The sequence below is a fragment of the Anolis sagrei genome, chromosome 1, assembly GCF_037176765.1.
Source record: "Anolis sagrei isolate rAnoSag1 chromosome 1, rAnoSag1.mat, whole genome shotgun sequence".
NCBI classification, from domain to species: Eukaryota; Metazoa; Chordata; class Lepidosauria; order Squamata; family Dactyloidae; genus Anolis; species Anolis sagrei.
In genome coordinates, this window is record NC_090021.1 from 147,426,744 (window position 1) to 147,450,269 (window position 23,526).

Here is a 23,526-nt window from a genome sequence, read left to right on the forward strand (position 1 = left end):
ACTGAAGTGCGCAGGTTCTATTGAATAGTATAGCAACCCTTTAGGGGTTATTGGAATTTCCACTTGTGTATAATGTTTCATAAAGAGATTGCGAGAGTATGAGAACCAGACCTTTTCTCTGAGTTTCCTGAAGAAGTACAATGTCAGGTTTCAGCTGTTTTAGTTATTTTGTGATGTGAGCCCGTTTGAAGGGAAATCCTAGACTTTTTACATTGTATGAATCTATTCTGATCCTAACCAAAAAACTGTGGATGAATTATAGTCCAAAATGGTGTATATTTCACCACTGGTATATATTTCAACGAGAGGGCTGAGAGAGGAGGTAACAAAAGAGTAGTTCATGTGAAATAGCCCAAGTAAAATATTGTATTAATGTAGTAACAATAAACAGAGAAAGACCACACAAAAGGCAACTTTCAGATCCAAATCAACCCAACTAATATCAATCTCCTCTAGATGTGGGCATGGGGATAAACATTACAGAAGTATGTCGGGGGAGTGAAGAGATCTCAGGTGGCTTATATAGTATGCAATTGGAGAGTATCATTACACTGTGATTTGCATTATCACAGTCATCCCCACTACCACTGCCACATTGAATTTTCTTATATGTATGTGAGATTGGCGATTTCGAAAAATTTGGGTAGTTGTAGGTAATGTGGAATTAGTTTTCGGTTAGAACTGAGCATATTTTTTTAATGACAACTTTTAAAAAATAATAGATATACTTGTCTTTATTGGACAACAATTATAATGCTGAACAGTTGAGGGTAGGTTTGTTACATTTCATTTTCCATCTCTTTTTTTTTCATTAAGAAGAGCTTTTCAAAGGCCGAAGTTATGAAACCCACATTTATCGTGTTTCACAATTGCAGGAAGCTTTGCACTTTTCCTGAACCCAATCCATCTCACATTCATAATGGTCGATTATGTTTGCACACTCCTTAGCACTCAGATGATTTATATACTTGCATGGATTGGCTGAAAGGAATACATATATTTCAAAAGACAATTAGATGAGATGGAAGATTAAAGCCATTTTTAAAATATGCATTTTTTCCAGCAGTTTACAGAATGTCTGCAGCATTGTTTACTAAGGATGTTAAAGAATAGTCACAAATCTTCTCACCCTTGATAAGAAAAGGTGCTGAAAGAACTACCGCAAAATTGCAAACCGGTTTTTTTTTTTTTGTATAAAAGATAAACATGTTTTTTTTCCCATAAAAAGACCAGGAAATCAATTTTTCTGTTTCAAACAATGGCCAGAATCCTGTATCAGCTTATACTTCACTTAGTACTAACTAAATGACTTCTTCCGACCTGACCTCACTGCCCAAACCTGATAGAAACATCATTCAACATCATTGGCAGAATAGCCCTCGGATAACTGTTTCATGTTCACAATCGCTACTTGGTTAATAGGGCTGGGTAACCACGGAAAAATTTGTTTCTAAACTCAATTCGTTTTTAGGGGGGTTTTGCGTTTCTTTTTTTAAAACAATTCCGAAATTTTTCTTTAAGAAAGTTCGAAATATACGAAATTTCGGAAATTACAAAACAATTACGAAACAATTACGAATCAATTCGTTAATGGCGGACGCGATTGCGCAATACGCTAAAAAAAAACCTCCAAATGGGACAGGGGGAACTTCTGAAGCTTCCCTCTCCCTCTGTTGTTGACTGTTGGTGTGATAATTTATTTTTTTATCACTGATAAAACAAACAACAACTATAAAACTTGCACCAGACATACGGAAATAATAACGAAACAATTTCGAAACAATTTCGAACCAATTACGAAACAATTACAAAATAAATTGAAAAATTCGTTTCAATTTTTAGTTGCTCCTGCATGGCTCAATATCGGATCGTAAGCTAATTTAAATACGAATCAATTACGAATTACGAAATTAACGAACGAAACCGCCCAGCCCTATTAGTTATGCTTTTGACACTATTGCCATGACGGTAACTCCTCCCTCCCCAAATTATTTGGCCTCAGTTGTATGAGGAAAAGAGGGGGGCAAGTATTAGAGGACAGTTGAATTGTGCTTCTGTCAGATTTGTCTTAAAGTTCTGGGGATAAAGTGAAGTATTTTTAGTAAAATGTCCTGAAATAAATACATAAATAAATAAATATCTAAATAGAAATTCACAAAATTTCATAATCTTGCCCGGCACTGAGAACATTAAAAAAGCAAATTCTTATTGGCAAGAACAAAAGAATTTAACATCAAAGACAGTGCACTTTTAGGGCTATCAACAATGAAGAGCTCATGAACCAGCACTTTTTTACATACTACCACTCTAAGTAACACTGGCTTAAAGTTTCTATTTCCACAGGAGACTCAGGGCCCTTCCAAACAGGTACAAGAGGTGTCCAAATACCCTTTGGGTCCCATGGGTCAATCCCCACTGCCACCCTGTTTCTTTGGGCTCCAGAAAGCCTGGAGGAGCAGGATGGCACCAGGATGGGACAAAATAGGGGGTTAAGTGGCATCCCAGGTCAACCTTTGTTGATCCAGAATTCCACCCTTCCCAGGAAAGCCCGAGATTTGAGTTGGGGACTACAACCTGAAAGAAAGCGGTTTGTTTTAACTTCTTCTTGGGTTTCAGTATAGTGTAGAAGGGCCCTCATTCACCTGATTTTCAGTCAGCATATTCTGAAAACCGAGCTGTCTTGGTACAATTAGTTGTTGGTAACCTGTAATATGGCATTGATCACTATTGGTCTAGTAGAAATAGACAATGATTACCCTATGCAAGGATTTCTGGAGTAAATGAATATTTCTAAAGCTTGAAGAACTACTTTTTATAAACAAATGCTTACTGCAGAGTTTATCATCACAGGCGTCTGGACAGTCCGCACATGATGGACCTTCTTTGTAGGGCTTTGGTAATGCATCAACTACGTTTCCGCTGGGGGGAAAAAAGGAATATAAGAATATCAGTCATACTATAGCATTATTGATTTAGCTCAAACTGTGGGTTTTTTTATTACTGCTTTTAGAAAGCACAAGAAATAATTTTCATGCATGTAACCTTACAATGTTTTGCAACAGGATAGGTCAATCATCGCTATGATACTTCACCTTGTTGATGGGAAGCTTCCCACTGGAGTGGAAATCATCCATCAGACAGATGGCAAGCTATTTAACCTCAGCAGACTGAAAGCCAAAACCAAGGTTACAACAACATCTGTTATAGAACTCCAGTATGCTGATGACAACATCATCTGTGCGCATTCAGAAGAAGACCGACAAGCCACTCTAAACACCTTCGCAGAAGCATATGAGAAGCTCTGCCTGTCATTAAACATTGAGAAAACCAAATTGCTCTTCCAGCAGTCACCAGCCAATCCCTCTCAAATGCCAGAAATACAGCTGAATGGTGTAACATTAGAAAATGTTGACCATTTCTGTTACCTTGGCAGCCACCTCTCCACAAAAGTCAACATTGACCCTGAAATTCAACACCGCCTGAGCTCTGCAAGTGCAGCATTTTCTGAATGAAGCAGAAAGTGTTTGAGGACTGGGACATCCGTAGGGATACCAAGGTGCTTGTTTATAAAGCTTTTGTCCTCCCAACCCTGCTATATGCCTGCGAGACGTGGACAGTATGCAGACATCACATGCAACTCCTAGAACGATTCCATCAGTGCTGCCTCCGAAAAATCCTGCAAATCTCTTGGGAAGACAAGCAGGCAAATGTCAGTGTGCCATGTATATGAACATTGTAATCTGCCCTGAGTCCTCTGTAGGGTGAGAAGGGCAGAATATAAAGACTTTAAATAAATAAATAAATAAAAATGTCAAACTGTGCTGTACATTCCAGATATAATATTTTTCTGAGCCTGATACTTAGGGGTACAGGAGGTTCAGTGTGAAACAATTGAAAATGCAGTTCTCATGTCAGAAAATTATCTTCATTCATTTGCTGGAGCAATAGGCTGCTGTATAAATTCCTTTCCACACATACAGATTGGGGGTCCACTTGCCATGGCCACATCCTATGGAATTTTGGGATTTCCAGTTGAAAGGAGGAGATTTCTAAATTCTCAGCCATAGAACCCACCTGCTGCTTCTCATCAAACCACAAATCCCAGGATTCCACAAGATAGAGCCACAGCCCTTAAATTGCAAAGCGCACCACTACAGTCCAGTATGAAAGGGTCCTGGGTTTCCTTGATGAAATGAAGGAGTCCTAGCACACAAGAAACTCTGTATATGTTCAGAGAACAAGTGGAATTTTTGTAGAGTGTAAATTGAGAACATTGATACTCACGCAGGACAGAAACGACATATGTAAAAATAGGTGTAAGTAGGCTGCTTTGGACAGAAGGCAAACGCACATCCAATCTCATAGGTACTATACCAAACCATCTGTGAGGGAGAAAATATTTTTTAAAACGGGTACGTCTTAACATTATTATTGCAACTCTTATGTACAATCTTTTGCCAACTGACCTTGGAGGTGCCTATGGACAACACCGGCTCTTTGGCTTAGAAATGGAGATGGGCACCACCCCCCAGAGTTGGACACAACTAGACTTAATGTCAAGAGGAAACCTTTACTATGTACAATCACAGAAAGGTATGACAATTCAAAGAATATGAAGTATATCTACCTTCACACTTTATAATTAGCTATGCAAGAGTACTTTGTCACTTTGATAACAGTTTTATATATTGTACCAGTTGTCAGTCCTATCTTCCTAGTGAGGGCAGCTGATTGAAACTATTATGGACTTCATCCCACAAATGTGTGGGTGGGTGGGTGGGTGGGTGGAATGGTCTCCTTTGTGTGGTGTCCCATGGTATTCTGTCTTTAATGAAGGCTTAACTCTTTTGTTCCTCCTCCTCGGGCTCGACCCTCTTCTCTCACAAAGGCACCTTTTCTACTCCTATCTCATCCAGGGTTTTATTATTCTATCTGTGCATTTGACCCACCCTATTTATTTGACTTTTATTATGTTATTTTGCATTGTTCATTTTATTTTGTGTTTTATGTATTTTGTTTGATGTAATTTTTTCTGTTGTTTTGTATTTTATTCTCCTGTATTGCATTTTTGTGCTTGGCCTCATTTGAGCTGCCCCGAGTCCACTTCGGGGAGATGGTGGCGGGGTATAAATAAAGATTATTATTATTATTATTACTAGCTTGGGGACCCGGCGTTGCCCGGGTTATTAGAGAAAGTGGGTAATGGCGGTTCTGTATGCCAAGTTTGGTCTTTATTGGTCTTTGGATAACGGCTGCATTATTTTCAGGAAGTGAGTGAAGGTACTTGAAGTCCCATCATCCATGGGCCATCCTCCTACAAACAGCAGCAGGATATAGAGTGGGTCATGGGGGCTCTGTGTGCCAAGTTTGGTCTTTATCAGTCATTAGATGAGGGTGGCAGTGGTGTCAGTAAGTGAGTGAAGGTACTGCAAGTCCCATTACCCAAAGTCCATCCCCATTCAAACTGCAGCAGGACGTAAAGTGGATCATGGGGGTTCTGTGTGCTAAGTTTGGTCTTGATCAGTCATTGGATGAGGATCACAGCAGTCTCAGAACATGAGTTAAGGTACTGCAAGTCCCATAATCCATAGTCTCCCTCAAACATCACCAGAATGTTGAGTTGGCCATGGGGGCTCCCTGTGCCAAGTTTGGTCTTTCTTGGTATTTGGATGAGTGTCACTGTGCTTTCAGGAAGTGAGTGAAGGTACTGCAAGTCCCATCATCCATTGTCCGTCCTCCTCTAAACAGCACCAGGATGTAGAGTCGCTCATGGGGGCTCTGTGTGCCAAGTTTGGTCTTGATTGGTCATTAGATGAGGGTTGCACCAGTCTTGGGAAATGAGTGGAGGTACTTGAAGTCCCATCATCCATAGTCTGTTCTCTCCCAAACCTCACCAGAATGTTGAGTTGGCCATGGGGGCTCTGTGTGCCAAGTTTGGTCTTCATCAGTCATTGGATGAGGGTCTCAGTGGTTTCACTGAGTGAAGGTACTCTAAGTCCCATCATCCATGGTGCATCATCCTCCAAACCGTAGCAGGATGTAGAGTGCATAATGGAGACCCGATGTGCCAAGTTTGGTCCTTATCGGAAATTGGATGATGTTTTGCAGTGGTCTCAGGAATTGAGCGAAAGTACTGCAAGTCCCAAAATCCATGCACGATCCACAGTCAAACCTCACCAGGGCATAAAGTGGGTCATGAGAGGTCTATGTGCCAAGTTTGGTGTTGTTCAGTAATTGTTGAGGGTCGCAGCAGTCTCGGAAAGCGAGTAGAGGTACTTCAAGTCCCATCATCCATGGCATGCCCTACTCCAAACCGTATTAGGATGTAGAGTGGGTCATGGGGGCTCTGTGTGCCAAGTTTGGTTTTGTTTGGACATTAGATGAGGGTTGCAGCAGTCTTGGGAAGGGAGTGGAGGTACTTCAAGTCCCATCATCCATGGTCTGTCCTCCTCGAAAGTGCACCAGGATGTAGAGTGGGTCATGGGAACTCTGTTTGCCAAGTTTGGTCTTGATCAGTCATTGGCGAGGGTCGTAGTGATCGCAGGAAGTGAGTGAAATGATTGCAAGTCCCATCATCCATTGCCAAATTCTTCCAAACCGCACCAGGATGTAGAGTGGGTCATGCAGGCTCTCAGTGTAAATTGTGGTCCTGATCCATCATTGTTGGCAGTTGTAATGGTCTTAGGAAGGGAGTTTAGGTATTGTAAGTCCCATCGTCCATGGTGCATCCTCCTTCAAACTGCACCTGGATGTAGAGTGCGTCATGGAGACTCAGTGTGCCAAGTTTGGTATTTATCGGTAATTGGATGAGGGTTGCAGTGGTCTCAAGAATTGAGCAATGGTACTGCAAGTCCCATAATCCATGGTCCATCCCCGACCAAACCACAGCAGGACGGAAAGTGGGTCATGAGAGGTCTATGTGCCAAGTTTGGTCTTGATCCGTCATTGGATGAGGTTTGCAGTGGTTTCAGAATGTGAGTGAAGGTACTGGAAGTTCCATCATCCATGGTCCACCCTTCTCCAAAACTGCAGCAGGATGTAGAGTGGGTCATGGGGGCTCTGTGTGCCAACTTTGGTCTTGATTGGTCATTAGATGAGTTTTGCAGCAGTCTTGGGTAGTGGAGGTACTTGAAGTCCCATCATCCATGGTCTGTGGTCCTCCAAACTGCTCCAGGATGTAAAGTGGGTCATTGAAGCTCCATGTGCCAAGTTTAGTCTTGATGAGTCATTGGCGAGGGTCTCAGTGGTCTCAGGAAGTGAGTGAAGTGACTGCAAGTCCCATCATCCATTGTCAAATTCTTCCAAACCGCACCAGGATGTAGAGTGAGTTATGCGGGCTCTCTGTGTAAATTGTGGTCCTGATCCATCATTGTTGGCAGTTATAATGGTCTTAGGAAGGGAGTGCAGGTATTGCAAGTCCCATCGTCCATGGTGCATCCTCCTTCAAACTGCACCTGGATGTAGAGTGCGTCATGGAGACTCAGTGTGCCAAGTTTGGTATTTATTGGTAATGGGATGAGGGTTGCAGTGGTCTGAAGAATTGAGCAATGGTACTGCAAGTCCCATAATCCATGGTCCATCCTTGGCCAAACCACACCAGGACGTAAAGTGGGTCATGAGAGGTCTCTGTGCGAAGTTTGGTCCTGATCAGTCATTGGATAAGGTTAACAGCGGTCTCAGAATGTGAGTGGTGGTACTGCAAGTCCCATCATCCATGGTTCATAGTCCTCCAAACTGCAGTAGGATGTAGAGTGGGTGATGGGGGCTCTGTGTGCCTATTTCGGTCTGTATTGGGAGTGTTCTGACCCAGCCCCGGGCCTTTCCTTTCCTCTCTTTCTCATCTCGGAATGTTGGATTTGAGGCTGGCCAATCAGAGACCATATGCAAATTTCCTTCTTTCATGCCCCGTTTCTACCATGAACCCTCTTCTCCACCAGGGGCTCCTATTGAAGCTGCCCAATCAGAGACCATATGCAAATAGCACCACAGCGGCAGCCAATCAGAACGCTGGCACATACACCGCCCTCCACAATTCCTCTGTCCGATACAAACACTCTTCTTTATTATATATACAGATTATTATTATTAAAAATGTACTCCCCTCCCCCTCTGCATCACACAGGAGCTCCTCCTCCTGCTTCTAGTTCAACCATCCATTTTATTCTCATCACATTGGCAGGCAATGTCTCCTCCCATTTCAAAGCTACCAGCACATTTTTTAAAAAGCATTATTTTTGAGATATTGCTTTCCCTGAGATCCTTTGCCCTCAAGCCCCTTATACTAGAGGAGATGTTGTTGTTGTTCATTCGTTCAGTCGTTTTCGACTCTTTGTGACCTCATGGACAACTAGAGGAGATACAAAGTACCATTCTTGAGATCCGATGCTTCCTGGGATTGTTTAACCTCCAAGTCACTTACACTAAAGAAGAGACCCACGCTGTCTTTTAACCACTAATGAAAACAGAGGGAGCATTACCAGACCACCCACAAGAATGGCCACTCTTTAACCACACTTTCCCTAAAATGAGGAAATCGGACAGTTCCGATACCACCTTCAAATAAGTATCTTTATACATTTCTGCATAAATTGGGAGCTCTTAAGATGATTGCTCTCCAACTGCAAAAAACTCTGTTTTGTATGCACTTTAAAAACATTTTAAAGATGGAGACCCATGGGCAACTGACGGCAGTCCTCTTGCATCACTTGATGGGCTCCTGTGAAAGCCATCCACTACATGGCTACCAGCCTCTTCCCAGCAGACTCAAATCAAGGAAAAGCTTTATGAGAACTACCAGTCCTTTTGTCATCCCCCCTCCCCCCAGAAGCAGCAAGAGTATCCCTCTGGGCAGCTAAATCAGGAAATCCCAACTGGATCACCCCCCCCCCCCCCACACACACACACACACACAAGGGTCTTCCTCCAGGGGCAAATCAAGAATGAGCAACTTGGAAGTCCTTGAATAGACTCAGAAGTGGAGTGGGCAGATCAAAAGACAACCTGGCAAAATGGTACTACCTAAAAGAATCCCACACCTTGTGTGATTGTGGAGCAGAACAGACAACTCTGCATCTGAACACTTGTCCACTATGCCCTGCCTCATGTACAGAGGAAGAATTATTGGAGGCTACAGACAATGCCATTGCTGTTGCCCATTTTTGGTCAAAAGATATTTAGCCACCTGTGCTCCTTCTATTTTTATCAGTTTTATACTAATTTATGCAATGCTTTTAATATGAAATAAATAAATAAATTACACTCTTTTACTTCTGGATTTTTTCTTATCTGTTCATTAAAAGAATTGGAAAGGTATGAGGGAAAGGGAGGACAGAGTATAGATAAAGATTTGTGTTTCTTATTATTTATGTTCGCTTTAGGGAAAACATCTTCCAATCAAAGACTAGCATTCATTTGATTCTGCAGCTAGGATAGAATTAAAGCTTGTACTCAAATTGGTATATTAAGACAATAATTTCTTTTTTATGGTGATACAGGAGCTTTAGGGGTAGGGAGGGAATAAACTGAATCAGGACTGTCAGGCCCCTTCTACACTGCCATATAAAATATGGATTATTTGCTTTGAACTGGATTATATGGCAGTAGAGACTCATATAATCCAGTTCAAAGCAGATAATCTGGATTATATGGCAGTGTAGAAAGATACCCAAAGAATAATTGGAATACACAATGGAAGTCTCCAATTAGAACTTCAGCAATGTCATTCAAAAACATACTAATGCTCCAAAACTCTTGGTCTGCAAAATGTTAGAAGTACATGATGTAATATTTGGCATTCTAGAAATGAGAACCTAACTGTACGTCATTAAAATACTGATGTAAAGGCTGCAATTCTGTTTGATTCTGGGGAGGCCCTGCTCTCGATCCCGTCTGCAACTCAGGCGCGGTTGGCGGGGACGAGGGACAGGGCCTTCTCGGTAGTGGCCCCTCGGCTGTGGAACGCCCTACCCATAGACATCAGCCCCCTCATTAATGGCATTTCGGAAGGAAGTGAAAACCTGGTTATTCGAGCAGGCGTTTGAATAGGCAGTGCAATGAATTACAATGAATTATAGGAATTGGAACAATGGATGACGAACTTGGATTATGATTTTAGTTATGAGACGCTAGTGAAGTGGTTATTGATGTTATTGATGGTCACTGATGTTATTTGCTTAGTGTGTTAGTGTGTCAATTGTTTTTTAAATGGCTGTATGGTGTTGCATTGAATTTTTGCCGCTTCTTATTGTTAACTGCTCTGAGTCGCCTAATTGGCTGAGAAGAGCGGTATACAAATAAAGTAAATAAATAAATAAATAAATAAATTAGATGCTTATCTTCTCAAACCTTGTCTAAAGCTCAAGCCATACGTATCAAAAAATCTTATTGCAAGTAGGATAGTCCGAGAGCTATTTTACACAGCATCAAAAGAGAAAATATTTTGTATATTATTTCCACAGTTTTGTTCCCAAATTAACAAATCACACATCCAATCTTTTCCTGTTATAAACATACTTTCAACATTTTTGTTGATTTTCAGAAAATTATTTTATTGGTCACAGAAACTCTGTTGCTGTTTCATGGTGAAAATTGATTAGTCTTTCTCTTTTTTCCTCAATCTGTACATTGTTTTGAATTTGATTTTATCCCAGAACACAAGAATGTGCATCTAGAAATAATATCTGAAACAAGTAGATAAATAATTTGTGTTCATACCTGAGTATATGCCAAAGCTGAACTCCGTACCTCTTCTGACGTATTTTTGCCATACATGAAATGTGACTGAGTAGATTTCCATAAATCTATTACCTCTGCCCAGCTTCTAACAAAATTTGATTGCGAGATACTCTCACCACAAAGGATATCTGTGATAAAAATATAAAGATTGTATTTAACACCTCAATTCAACTGGTATTTGCATCTGAGGAACATTCCATTTGATGACCAACTCTGAAATAACGAGACCAGACACAGCAAACTGGGTTGACCAATATCCTATTTAAGTTAGTTGGATCAAAAAGGAGGAAGTGTGGGTAGCAACTTGCGGCAGATCCAGCTGTGACATACATGCATCCAAGACCAGGCTCTTAAACTTTTTTGACTCGTGACACCTTTCTGCTGGATGCCAAGGTCTAAAATCCCCACCCCTTCCACTACTGCTACAGGAAAGGGACAAGTGTCTACTTTGTCCTTTTCCTCATCAGGCTAGCCAATAAGATGCTCACTCCCAGGAAAATCAAATTGTTTTATCTTGACAATGAAGGCCCTATTCTGCTATGGAAGATGAACATGAATATTAGGATTTGCAGGAGAATGAGTCAACTTTTTGTGTGAAGCATTTTGAGACTCTTTGGTAATCCTTCTATGGGCTCTATTCAGAACCCTCTCACCATATCAAATTTAGTGATGGCTTACCAAATCAGTGAAATCCTGAGCGACCTGGTTCGAATCTTATGGAAATCATGCAAAGCTTGCAAAATGGGCAAGGCCCAAATTATTTCCACCGAATGAATAGGAATTTGAAGGAAGCCCAATATACTCCTCAAACAAAAGAGGCAGCAAACTGTTCCAATGCAGTTTCTTCACTCAAGCTACTCCATAGGGGCCAACTTACTCAACCTTAGGCAAAGGTAAATGTTTCCCCTGACATTAAGTCTAGTTGTATCTGACTCTAGGAGCTGATGCTCATCTCCATTTCTAAGCCAAAGAGCCAGCATCATCCACTGACACCTCCTAGGTCATGTGGCTGGCATGACTGCACGGAGCTCTTTTACCTTCCTGCTAGAGCAGTACCTATTCATTGATTCACATTTGCATGTTTTCGAACTGCTACATTGGCAGAAGCTGGAGCTAACAGTGGGAGCTCATCCTGCCAACCTTTTGGTCAGCAAGTATAGCAGCTCAGCAGTTTAACCCGCTGTACCACCAGGGCGCTACTCTACCCTAGTAAGTCCCAAATTAGCAATTTCAGGTGCTTCTCAAAGGCAACTTCTTTTTCTGAAGCCACTCCACTCTGACATTCCTGCTCAACTTCAGTTGAAACTTTGCGACTGTACACTGTCCAGAAAACTCTATTATTGCTGCAAATTAGGGCCCGTTGTCTTGCCCACGGGCACATAGGAGCAAAACCTACTGGACACATCTACACTGATCACTGATTTCAAAGGGTGCAGCTAAATGATACACACCGCTAACTCAGGCCAAGGCTCAATAAAAACATGTCCATTGACTGGCACAAATTGCTACTTCTCTGAGAAGATTATTTTTGGCATCAAAATTCCCAGAATCTCTCAAGCAGCATGGTCATAATAGTTTGGGAACTCTTGGTGCTAAACAATATTTTTTTTTAGGTCCTTGTGGGTTTTTTCGGGCTATAGAGCCATGTTCTAGAGGCATTTCTCCTGACGTTTCGCCTGCATCTATGGCAAGCATCCTCAGAGGTAGTGAGGTCTGTTGGAATTAGGACAATGGGTTTATATATCTGTGGAATGGCTGGGGTGGGGCAAGGAGCTCTTCCCTGCTGCAGTTAGGTGTGAATGTTTCAGCTGATCACCTTCATTAGCATTTGAAGGCCTGTCTGAGCCTGGGAAAATCTCTTGCTGGGAGGTGTTAATCTGTGCCTGGTTGTTTCCTCTCTGTTGTTTTGCTGTTGTAATTTTAGAGTTTTTTAATACTGGTAGCCAGATTTTGTTCATTTTCATGGTCTCTACCTTTCTGTTGAAATTGTCCACATGCTTGTGGATTTCAATGGCTTCTCTGTGTAGTCTGGCATGGTGGTTGTTGGTGTGGTCCAGCATTTCTGTGTTCTCAATTTTTTTTTTCAAAAATTTGCCTAGTTAAATTTATAAAATTTATTTTATAATAAATATGATGCAATGATTTGTTAAAATGTCAATTGTCTCAAATGCATTTTAGACCAAAAGACATAGGACCTCATCATTTGGGCAGGGGGAAAGCAGGAGAAAGCATTGCCTTACTCTGTTCCCTCCTGTCGAGGTCTGTCTTCTGCCATCCCTGGTCCTTTCCTTCTTCAGGTCTGTCTTTCCCCATTCTCCCCCACCACACACACACACACACACTTTAGGAGTCAGGTAACACCCAACACCTCCAAAGGCACTCTGGGCTATATTTCTTAACACTGCTGAAACGGAGACGCTTGGAATCCTGATGGAAGTTGTCTTGTGTCATGTGATGGGCTCCATTGGACTCCATTTTGGCAGTGTGGATAAGATGCAGAGAAGAATATATCTGATAAGGTTCATAGTCTTATTATCTAAGGGGGGGGGGACTACATAAGCATCCTTCAAGAAAAAGATGATGAGAATAATTATGTGAGCATCCTCAACAAACAACAGCATTCTCTGCAGACGTGATGATAGCAAGCCAGTTCTTGTTTCTGGCATCTGACTTTTAGGCTATCTGCATCATATAATTTACCATCCGCGTATCTGTCATCCAGGAGGCTCGATTTTGCTTGGCATTCTGCAGCCCACTTTTCTGCACCTTCAGCAGCTTTATCACTCCATTTCTTCATAAAGCAAACAAAGAAATAAGTACATTTCTTATTAGATATAACAGATCCCATCATACAATGGAGCACATAGAAGAAAGCTCAAATCTCACCAGTCAGAGAAAAGATCCTGAAACCAGGTCCTCAACTTCCCTTCCCAAACAGCCAGTCAGAATTTAGCTACTGAACAGAATTTAGCAAGTGAAGAGCCTTGCCAATCCAGGGCATATGTGGTTCCCCCCGCGGGGACTCCCGTGCATCCCCATCCAAACCATTTCCAGCTCTATTGCAAGAAAACTATTTAGGTAACAGTATTTTCATTTTCAGAAGTGAAGCCTCCACTCTGCTGTCTTGTAACTGCTTGGTTTGTCAAATATTTTGCAAATACATGTAACTTTAACTATATTTTCATGGTTTTTAACTGGGAATTGGAGCCCCCAGTGGAGGAATGGGTTAAGCCCTAGTGCCGGCAGGACTGCTGACTGAAAGGTCGGCGGTTTGAATCCGGGGAGTGGAATGAGCTCCCGTCTATCAGCTCCAGCTCCCCATGCGGGGACATGAGAGAAGCCCCCCCCCCCCCCCACAAGATGGTAAAACATCCAGGCATCCCCTCGGCAACATACTTGCAGACAGCCAATTATCTCACATCAGAAGTTATTTGCAATTTCTCAAGTTACTCCTGACATGGAAAAAAAAACCTATGAGGTGTGACAATCAATGGTTACTTGAATTTGCAGATCCAAAGCATCCAGATCCACTGTAAAAAAAACTTTTCACTAAAATTCTGGAAGTTGGAACTAAACCTCTTGGAATTTTTTTCAGTTAAAAATTCTGGGCACACTTTTTTTTCCAGCTGTGCTATTTTCTTGATTTATATAAACTGTCAAATAATGGTGGGGGGAGTTGATTTGCAGTATCACAGTAAGGACTTCAAATAATAAGGGGTGGAGAGTTTTGTTTTACCATTTTCTGCATGTTACTAGCAGTTGGTTCCACTGATCTCCTGGCAGCATTATACATGTCAACAATTTCTTCCTGTTGTTGCTTGGAGAGTTTAATTACAAATGATGTTTCTCTCTGAAGTTTGAAAAAAAAAAGATTTCCACAGGTTTATCTGACATGAAAAATTCAATTGCCTTTCATTATTCTGATGAAAGTGAATATGGATTGTGTATTGTATAAGCATTCGGTTTAGGCTTTCACAGAATGATTAAATGCTTATTTTTAATATTACCTTTAATCAGCAGCCTGGATAGCTGCTCAGCTGCACTGCACAAAGTTTAGATCAATTTCTTATACCAACATTACTAAAATTACATAATGTGAGAAAGATTAGGTGTGTGCTATACATTTAGGTGGTGCCGTGGTGGTGCAACAGTTAAACTACTAAACTGCAGAACTTGCTGACTGGAAGGTTGGTGGTTCAAATCCATGGGATGGGGTGAGCTCCCACTGTTAGCCCCAGCTTCTGCCAACCTTAAATTAATTATAATTAATATTAACCTTAATATTGCAACTCATATGTACAATCTTCTGCCAAACTAGCAGTTTGAAAACATGCAAATGTGAGTAGATCAATAGGTACTGCTCCAGCGGGAAGGCAACTGCACTCCATACAGTCATGCCAGCCACATGACCTTGGAGGCATCTACGGACAATGCTGGCTCTTTGGCTTAGAAACAGAGATGAGCACCACACCCCAGAGTCAGAAATGACTAGACTTAATGTCGAGGGGAAACCTTTATCTTTATATGTATAGGTGAGAATAAAGGGCTTGCCATGATACTTATGCTATCTATAGTAGAGAATTATACAAACTGGACTCTGTGGACAAGTTATGTTCCTGCTAGATGTAGTACTTCTATTATGTCAATAGCCTTTTCCCTCTCATGATTACACAATCTGAATGACCTAACTCAGTGGTTCTCAACCTGGGGGTCGGGACCCCTGGAGGGGTCATGAGGGAGTATCAGAGGGGTCACTAAAGACCACCAGAAAACACAGTATTTTCTGTTGGTCATGGGGGGTCTATGTGGGAAATTTGGCCCAATTCTGTCATTGGTGGGGTTCAGAATGCTCTTTGATTGTAGGTGAGTTATAAATCCCAGCATCTACAAAATATCAAAATCTATTTCCCCCAAACTCCACCAGTGTTCACATTTGGGCATATTGAGTATTCGTGCCAAGTTTAGTCCAGATCCATCATTGTTTGAGTGTACAGCGCTCTCTGGATATAGATGAACTACAACTCCAAAACTTAAGGTCAATGCCCACCAAACCCTTCCAGTATTTTCTGTTGCTCATGGGAGTTCTGAGTGCCAAGTTTGGCCCAATTCCATCGCTGGTGGAGTTCAGAATGCTATTTGATTGCAGGTGAACTATAAATCCCAGCAACTACAACTCCCAAATAACATCAATTTCCCTCCCAACCCCACCAGTATTCCAATATGAGCATTTGGATAATGGTGCCAAATTTGGTCCAGTGAATGAGAATTCATCCTGCACATCATATATTTACATTATGATTCATAACAGGAGCAAAATGACAGTTATGAGGTAGGAAGGAAAATAATTTTATGGCTGGGGGTCATCACAACATGCGGAATTGTGTTAAGGGGTCACAGCATGAGAAAGGTTGAGAGCCACTGACCTAGCTTAAATTAACATCCATGTCAACTGCAAAATCCTCAATAGCATTTAGAATTTTTTTCATATTCCAGTGGCTTCCTGCCTACATTAAACTAATTTACTCAGCTGTGCCATTTTGGGAATGTTTATCCAGTTTACCCAATTGTTTGAGCATTACACAGTTGTTTGAGGTGAAATCTATTTAAGAAAAAGATCTATGTGATTTGTATGATAGATGTGTTTGTGTAATAGTTTTTGACTGGGCAATCATTATTGCAATACCCAAAAGTATCACCTACCTCTCAGGAGAAACAAATAACTTTGAATGTAAGGACTGCTTTGAACCCTCTTTGAGAGAAAAGCAATACACTGATCAAACAAACAAAGTCAATACAGAAAAGAATAACTTATTTTGTCACTAAAACCATTATCTTTGATGATGATATTAAAATAAGCATTAGTTAAAATGCATGAATGCAATTGACCTTATGCTGCTACACTCAGCCATCAATAAGATAGAGAAAAAACTTTTTCGTTGTCAGTCATGGTATACTTATGCAACTATAATGAAGCTTATAATGTATGGGATTATATATTTTATCACACATAAACCAAGAGTATTATGTCTCCATTCAACAGCCTACTGTGAAGAATTTGAATGGCACTTTGTAGGTAAAATCACTCAGATTTATTCCAAGGTTCAGTGGATGTAAGCTTGGCTCCTGCTTGTCCAGTGTCATTGCATACTTTTCAAAATGTGCAGTCTGAGGATGAAAGCCATCACATGTGTTCTAAATCCTTGCCCTCTGACTGATCAAATAAGTTAGAGGAGGACTGGCCGAGTGAGTGAAGGGAGTAGTTAATGCTTCCTTAAAACATGACCGAATCACAACTTGCCTAAGGGGAAGTTGTGAGGCCTATATTTATAAGGCCACCCCCAAACCCCTCCGTAATGGACACTTATTGGACAGTGTCCAACATCCTGTTTTGGATCAAGGTATTGGACCATATGGTGGCCTCCCACTTCCAGGAGTTTCTGGATTAAACAAATTATTTAGACCATTTCACTCTGGTTTCAGGCCTGGTTATGGGGAAAATGAAGCATTGGTCACCTTGCTGGATGATCTAACAGGGATCTGGACAGAGGGAGTATGTTCCTGTTGGTTCTCCTGGACATCTCAGTGGCTTTCAATAACATTGACGATCATATCCTTCTGGGCCACCTCATATCCTTCTGGATGAACCCAGAAGGCAGTGCTGGGATCGTCCGTTTAACCACAAGTCGTTGGCCTGTGGGGTTCCCCATTCACATATACATGGAACTGCTGGGAGAGGTCATTGATAATGTTGAGGTGCAGTATTATCTGTATGTGACTGTCATTTGTGTGACTCCTTTTAACAAGTACAAGTACAAAACTTTATTATGGTCACTGAATGACACAAAGTGGGGCACATGACTCCTTTTAACACCAAGCCAAGTAAAGAGTAAAGACCAGAGTAAAGAGAGGGCCAAGAAGACAGTGCAATCTTGTCTTCAGTGTCATCAGTTGGGAGCCCCTTCCCTCAACACCAACTGCTGCTCTGAGACCAGAGTAAAGAGAGGGGTCCAGAAAGATATTTTATTTATTGTATTGTATATTACTTGTAAGCCGCTCTGAGTCCCCTTCGGGGTGAGAAGGGCGGCATATAAATGTCATAAATAAATAAATACACTATCCTGGTCCTAAACCATTGTTTGTCATCAGTAAGGATGATAAACTAGATGAGGGCGAATTTAAACTTAATCCAGACAAGAGAAAAGTGATCCTGGTCTGTTGGAAAGGTAGATCAGATAATATGAATTTAGTCAGTATTGTATGAGATACAACTCCCCCTGAAAATGCAGGTTCACAGTTTGGGTGTCCTCCTGAATTCAGCACTAAACCTAGAAGCCCTGGTTTCTATTATGGCCAGGAGTGCCTTTAAAACTTGTATGCCGACTGTCCTTGAGACACTGGATTTGGCCATAATGATACATGCCTTAGTTACATCCCATTTGGATTACTGTAATGTGTTTACATGGGGCTACCAATGTAGAGTTTTGGAAACTTTTGCTAGTCAAAAAAGGCCAGATTGTTAACTGGGACTGGCTAAAGGGGAGTGGACAACTTTTTTTTTTTTTTTTTGCTACAGGCCCACTGCCTGTCAGTTTGTTTCTGCACACAATTCAAAGTTCTGGTTAGAACTTTTAATGGTGTTTCCTTCAGGAACTGTATATTTGGTGGATAGCTACTGTAGTTTACTCTGGCATTTTCTGCTGTTTTCTGCCAAAGCCCAAGCACTATTACCAGTTGGTCATAGATTACCAGCTATATGCTGATATAAGTTTTATCTCTGCATGACCTTCTAACAGTGGATCATAGGATAATCTCATCAGGTTCATACCTGTGCTAGAGATACTTGCAGCACAGCAACCAACGGCAGGAAATGAATTAGAAGATGCATTTCTGGGGAAACAAAAGCAATAGAAAATATGACTAGGTAACTTCACTGGTTAAATTATTTGGGGGCATATTTATTCAGATGCAAGTCCTACACAGGGGTCACTTTCAAGGACAGGCGCTCTAGAATGGCTCGTTTTTCTATCCTCACGGTATGTAGTAATATTCATATTTTATCCTCCACATTTCTGGGATTTCCCTACCAACATAATGAGGGAAGCCTGTCTCCAACTCAGCTCTCAGCCAGGTGCTCCATGTGATACCATGTCTAAGGGTATTGAAAGAATTAGTTGGTGCAATCAAGACAGCAGAGATGCATGTTTTATCTCCATTTCCTAGTATAGGTCATTGATCAGTTCAACCAGAATAAAAAAGTAATGGAGGTCGGTCTTTTAAAAAAATAGGACAATCCCTCTTCAAATCAAAATTGCAGTGTGGGCTATTATGGATTGTGTGGGTGAAACTGGCACAGTAGTCCACCACTGATTTAATCCAAAGTAGCTAAAGAAAATTTCAGTATAGTGATGCACATAAATTTTCGCACAAAAAGGCTAGACTCAGAAATCAGATGATGTTCAGAGCTCATCTTAAAAGCCTGAAGCAGGCCAGATGATGTTGCATACTACGCAATAGCTATGTTAGAATAATACTCTGTCACAGTAAATCACACCAGATCGTAGTATCCATAGAGTCTTTACTACTTTATTTTGAATTCCCAAATCCACCTCTTCTTCTGTGTATTGGCAATATAGTTCTAAACTTTTATGCCACTAGACCATATTCTGCTGTAAATCTGAGATGATTGGCAGACGATAGTCAATGTTCTACAACACTGGTGAGAAAACATTTCCTGACTCATTATTCTTTGTAATGGATTAACTAATTCTTCTTTAAAACATTTGAAGTACTTTGTCAATAGTCTCCCAGGTCCCGGTATCTTATCTATCTTTAATTTAGTAATAGCTTCACAAAATTTTCTATCTGGCAGTTGGTTTATTCAGTACTTCTCTCTGGTCTAAAGATACCACAGGAAGATCCTTGGATTTCAGATAGTTTTCTACTTCTTCTTTTAAAGAGTGGGTTTTATACTATATTCCACCAATTATAAGACACATTGTCCCCAACACACCAAGTTGTTCTTTTTTAAAACAAATACAATCAAGTCCTCAATTTCTTCTTAATCTTCAGTTTGGATTGCTACAAAAATAAAGCAGATTGTATTGTAAGGGAATTTTGCCAGTATTCTCAAAGCTTACCAATCGGATCCTTGGCTGAGCCGCTTTGGATGAAGCAAAGTCCAAACAAGTTAGGGCAAAATGCGGTTTATTCTTATGGCGCAATAGGAAGATGGACAGGCAGCATAACACACAGCATGCCGACACAAAACTGTCCGCCCCCTTATGTCCCCCTCAGTATGACCGATTGTGCACCTAGTACAATTTCTGCTACCTTTTCATACTGCTTTGCTTCAAAATGTAGTTTATCTCTCTTCTCCTTCACAGTGAAAGGTGTGCATCTTAGATTTGTGTTTTAGATTTGTGTGTGTGTCTTTTTTTAAAAAGGGGGATCAGAAGCAGTGGCTGGGAGAAATGGAGGGAAACCAGCTATCTTGGTCAGCTCCCTAAAGGGTTCCCCTGATGATGCTGCCCTAATGTCTACAAGTTGATGCACACTGTTTTTTAAATTTTCCTTTTTCTTTGTAATCTGATGATTCCTTCTTTTAATTTCAATATCCTCCTCTTGTGTCTTTTTTTTCCTGAGTGCCATACGTTAGTTCTGATATGGAGTGGAGTCAGCACCATGGGAGTCAACATAGCCAGCTGCCTCGCTAGCTCAGTGGCAAGAGGTGTCTGCATTCTGTGGCACCAAGTTGTCCCAGCACCTAAATGAAGTCTAGATTAATCAAAGATTTTCCATTATTCTTGATTGCAGTTTTGTTATGTTCTTCTAATACCCAATCAGGAATACCTTTCTTTGTGAACTATATTAACACGCCTCTTGAATACTACTTTTTGATAACAATGGCAGAGTTTACTTTGTACATGGTTTCTGTCTCAGAATTCAAGTCTTCTTCTTTCCCATCTAGAACTTAATGAGACATGCCGCATTATCACGGGGTGTCTGTGCCCTATACCATTGGAGAAATTACACTGTTTAGCCGGTATTGCACCATCTGACATCTGCCGGGAAGTAGCAGCCAATAGTGAAAGGACCAAGGCAGTGACATCTCCAGCTCACCCCCTGTTTGGGTATCAGCCAGCATGTCAACAACTTAAATCAAGACATTGTTTTATAAGATCTACAGAGACACTCACTGGAACACCTCAGCAAGCGAGAGTCCAAAAGTGGCAGGCTCAAACCCAGAACCTCAATCAATGGCTGATACCCAATGAGAGACTCTGGCACCATGAGATGCAGAGCCAGCCTTAAGAAATGGGGCTACAAAGTGGAATCCACGACATGCGAGTGTGGAGAAGAGCAAACTTCAGACCATCTGCTGCGATGCAACCTGAGCCCTGCTACATGCACAATGGAGGACCTTCTTATAGTAACACCAGAGGCACTCCAAGTGGCCAGCTACTGGTCAAAGGACATTTATTTAACTACCAAACTTGCAAACTTTGTGTTTTGTTTGTTTGTTTAAAAATGCAATACAACTGTTTGGCTTGCTCCTGACATAATAAATAAATTTAGAACTTTAACCAGTATTTCTACAATCCACATTCTAATATTTCCTGAACTTTTTCTAAGTCACATATTCTTAAGAAGGATCCCAACTGCTTTTGTTCTAAAAGTGTGAGATGGTTGAGTTATGTGACTAGTTCTACATTTAGAACTTCAGTTCGTTGTTTTGACATCTGTGTATCTTTTTTATTTGTAACAATTTCCTTTTATATTAATCTCGGTGTCTTTTAAAAAAAATGTCCTAAGATAAGTTGCATCACATTCATTTGAGGTATAACTAGTACCTACTATGAGGTACTGCTTAATTCCTGTCATAAATTTGTTTCGTCTTTAACTCTTTTCTGATATTCTGGTGGTATTTCATTCACAAGTCTTCCTCCTTATCTCCCCTCAATCCACGGGGTACTTTATCATAAAACAGAGATATACCGTATATACTCGAGTATAAGCCGACCCGAATATTAGCCGAGGCACCCAATTTTACCACAAAAAACTGGGAAAACGGATTGACTCGAGTATAAGCCGAGGGTGGGAAATGCAGCAACTACGGGTCAACTTCAAAATCAAAATAGATACCAATAAAATTACATTAATTGAAGCATCAGTGGGTTAAATGTTTTTGAATATTGACATAAACTGTCCAGCTCTGATTAAACCTTTATTCTAACCTTTTTTCATTGTAAATGTGCTTACGTATCCTTCCAATAATAATAAAGAGAGGATAATAATAATAATAATAATAATAATGTAAAATGATAAGTGCAATAATAACAACAACAACAATGGAGTAAAATAATAAATAACCTTGACTCAAGTATAAGGTCAGCCCCCTCGCTGATGGCGTTTCGGAAAAAACTAAAGACATGGATGTTTGAACAAGCATTCGGATAATCCGACGAAACGAATTTTGACGATTAAGGATTGGTAATTACAGATGACGAATTTGGATTGTGATTCCAGTTACGAGATGCATTTGGATTGTTATTGGTGGCCCAATAATTCTGTATTTTATATGTGTTTTTTATGTTTTTAAATTGAATATTGTTGTTTTTAGATGTTGTAAACCGCAATGAGTTGCCGACTTAGGCTGAGATATTAGCGGTATACAAGTGTAATAATAAATAAATAAATAAATATAAGCCAAGGGGGACCTTTTCAGCCTAAAAAAGGGGCTGAAAAACTAGGCTTATACTCGGGTATATACAGTATCTTTCTCAACAACCTGTCATCGAGCTCAACTGCATATGGCCTCTTCAAGAACCCAGTCCCACCTGAAATTTAGACATTCTTCATTAACTTGCTTTGTTCTGCTCCTTGAAACCAATTATCGATTACATTTTGAATACTAGAAACACAGAAACATAGATCTGAAAGAGACCACAAGGGACATCCAGTTTCAAGCCAGGTATCATCCATCCTATATCTGTGCACTTCCTTTCTTCTTCATTAACATCATCTACCAAACTTGTAACTCTATAAAATAAGTTAAGCCTGGCATATTTTTAAGAAACCCTTGTTGACATTAAGTGACCCTGCCATTCCTGTCTACGTGTATCTGAAAGCCATTTATTTAAATGAGAAACACTGCTTTAAGAAAAAAGATTTCTGTCCCCAACTTTTGCATTACCTTTTCTTTAATATTTCTTCCAAAGGGCTGCTAGAGTTAGTTTAGTAATTGCACTGGAACAGTGTATATATAGGACAAACAGTTCCGGCTTCATGAATGGCAGCTGCCAAAAAAAAAAAATCCACAAAAAAAAAAAACAGACCAAACTTCTACTTAAGCATCAAACTGTATTTTAATTTTTTATTCTGCTTTTTCAGCTAACATGTTGTAAGGTTACCGCTTGAGTTCTAAAATTCTTCTTGTGCTGCTATATACAACATTAAATTGTAGCACTATACCTCTTATCTAGTTACAGGGCATATTTGACAATGTGATTGTTGAGTGTATAGGATTGTGCAATCACAAAGTAGTGAGAAGTTAATACAGCAATATCTTGAGATGGCAGAAAGATAAGAAACGGGAACTGGTTTATAAATCCAGAATTTGGAAAATGTTTATATTTATAGAGAAAATTAAAGTGAAGCATGAGTGCCTTATGATTGGTAGAACTATTGCAAGTAAAACTGCAGGAGTGGGTAAATCTTCAGCTATATTTTAAAATAGGTTTCAGTTTAATTCCTTCTATAAAGTAGCCTCATATTTTTTTAATTATTTGTTGC

At 40.5% G+C, this 23,526-nt stretch overlaps 1 protein-coding gene across 1 annotated transcript; it reads right to left on the reverse strand.

The window, feature by feature from the left end:
- Positions 1 to 853: 853 nt before the first annotated feature.
- On the reverse strand, positions 854 to 18,619 carry LOC132771913 (cysteine-rich venom protein ophanin-like). Its single transcript, XM_067463471.1, has 7 exons — positions 18,560 to 18,619; positions 14,471 to 14,584; positions 13,435 to 13,525; positions 10,714 to 10,862; positions 4,285 to 4,382; positions 2,831 to 2,919; positions 854 to 981 (listed from the first exon to the last, which is right to left on the reverse strand). Exons 1-7 carry the CDS (start codon positions 18,617 to 18,619, stop codon positions 854 to 856), a joined length of 729 nt encoding a protein of 242 aa, XP_067319572.1.
- Positions 18,620 to 23,526: the final 4,907 nt, after the last annotated feature.

Excerpts from the sequence above, each read along its gene's own strand:
- LOC132771913 (XM_067463471.1), bottom strand. The coding sequence starts at position 18,619 with ATGCATCTTCTAATTCATTTCCTGCCGTTGGTTGCTGTGCTGCAAGTA. Across the intron at positions 4,383-10,713 it reads CAGCTTTGGCATATACTCAG|ATGGTTTGGTATAGTACCTA; the intron begins GTATGAACACAA and ends TCTCCCTCACAG. Across the intron at positions 982-2,830 it reads CTGTGATGATAAACTCTGCA|CCAATCCATGCAAGTATATA; the intron begins GTAAGCATTTGT and ends TATTCCTTTCAG.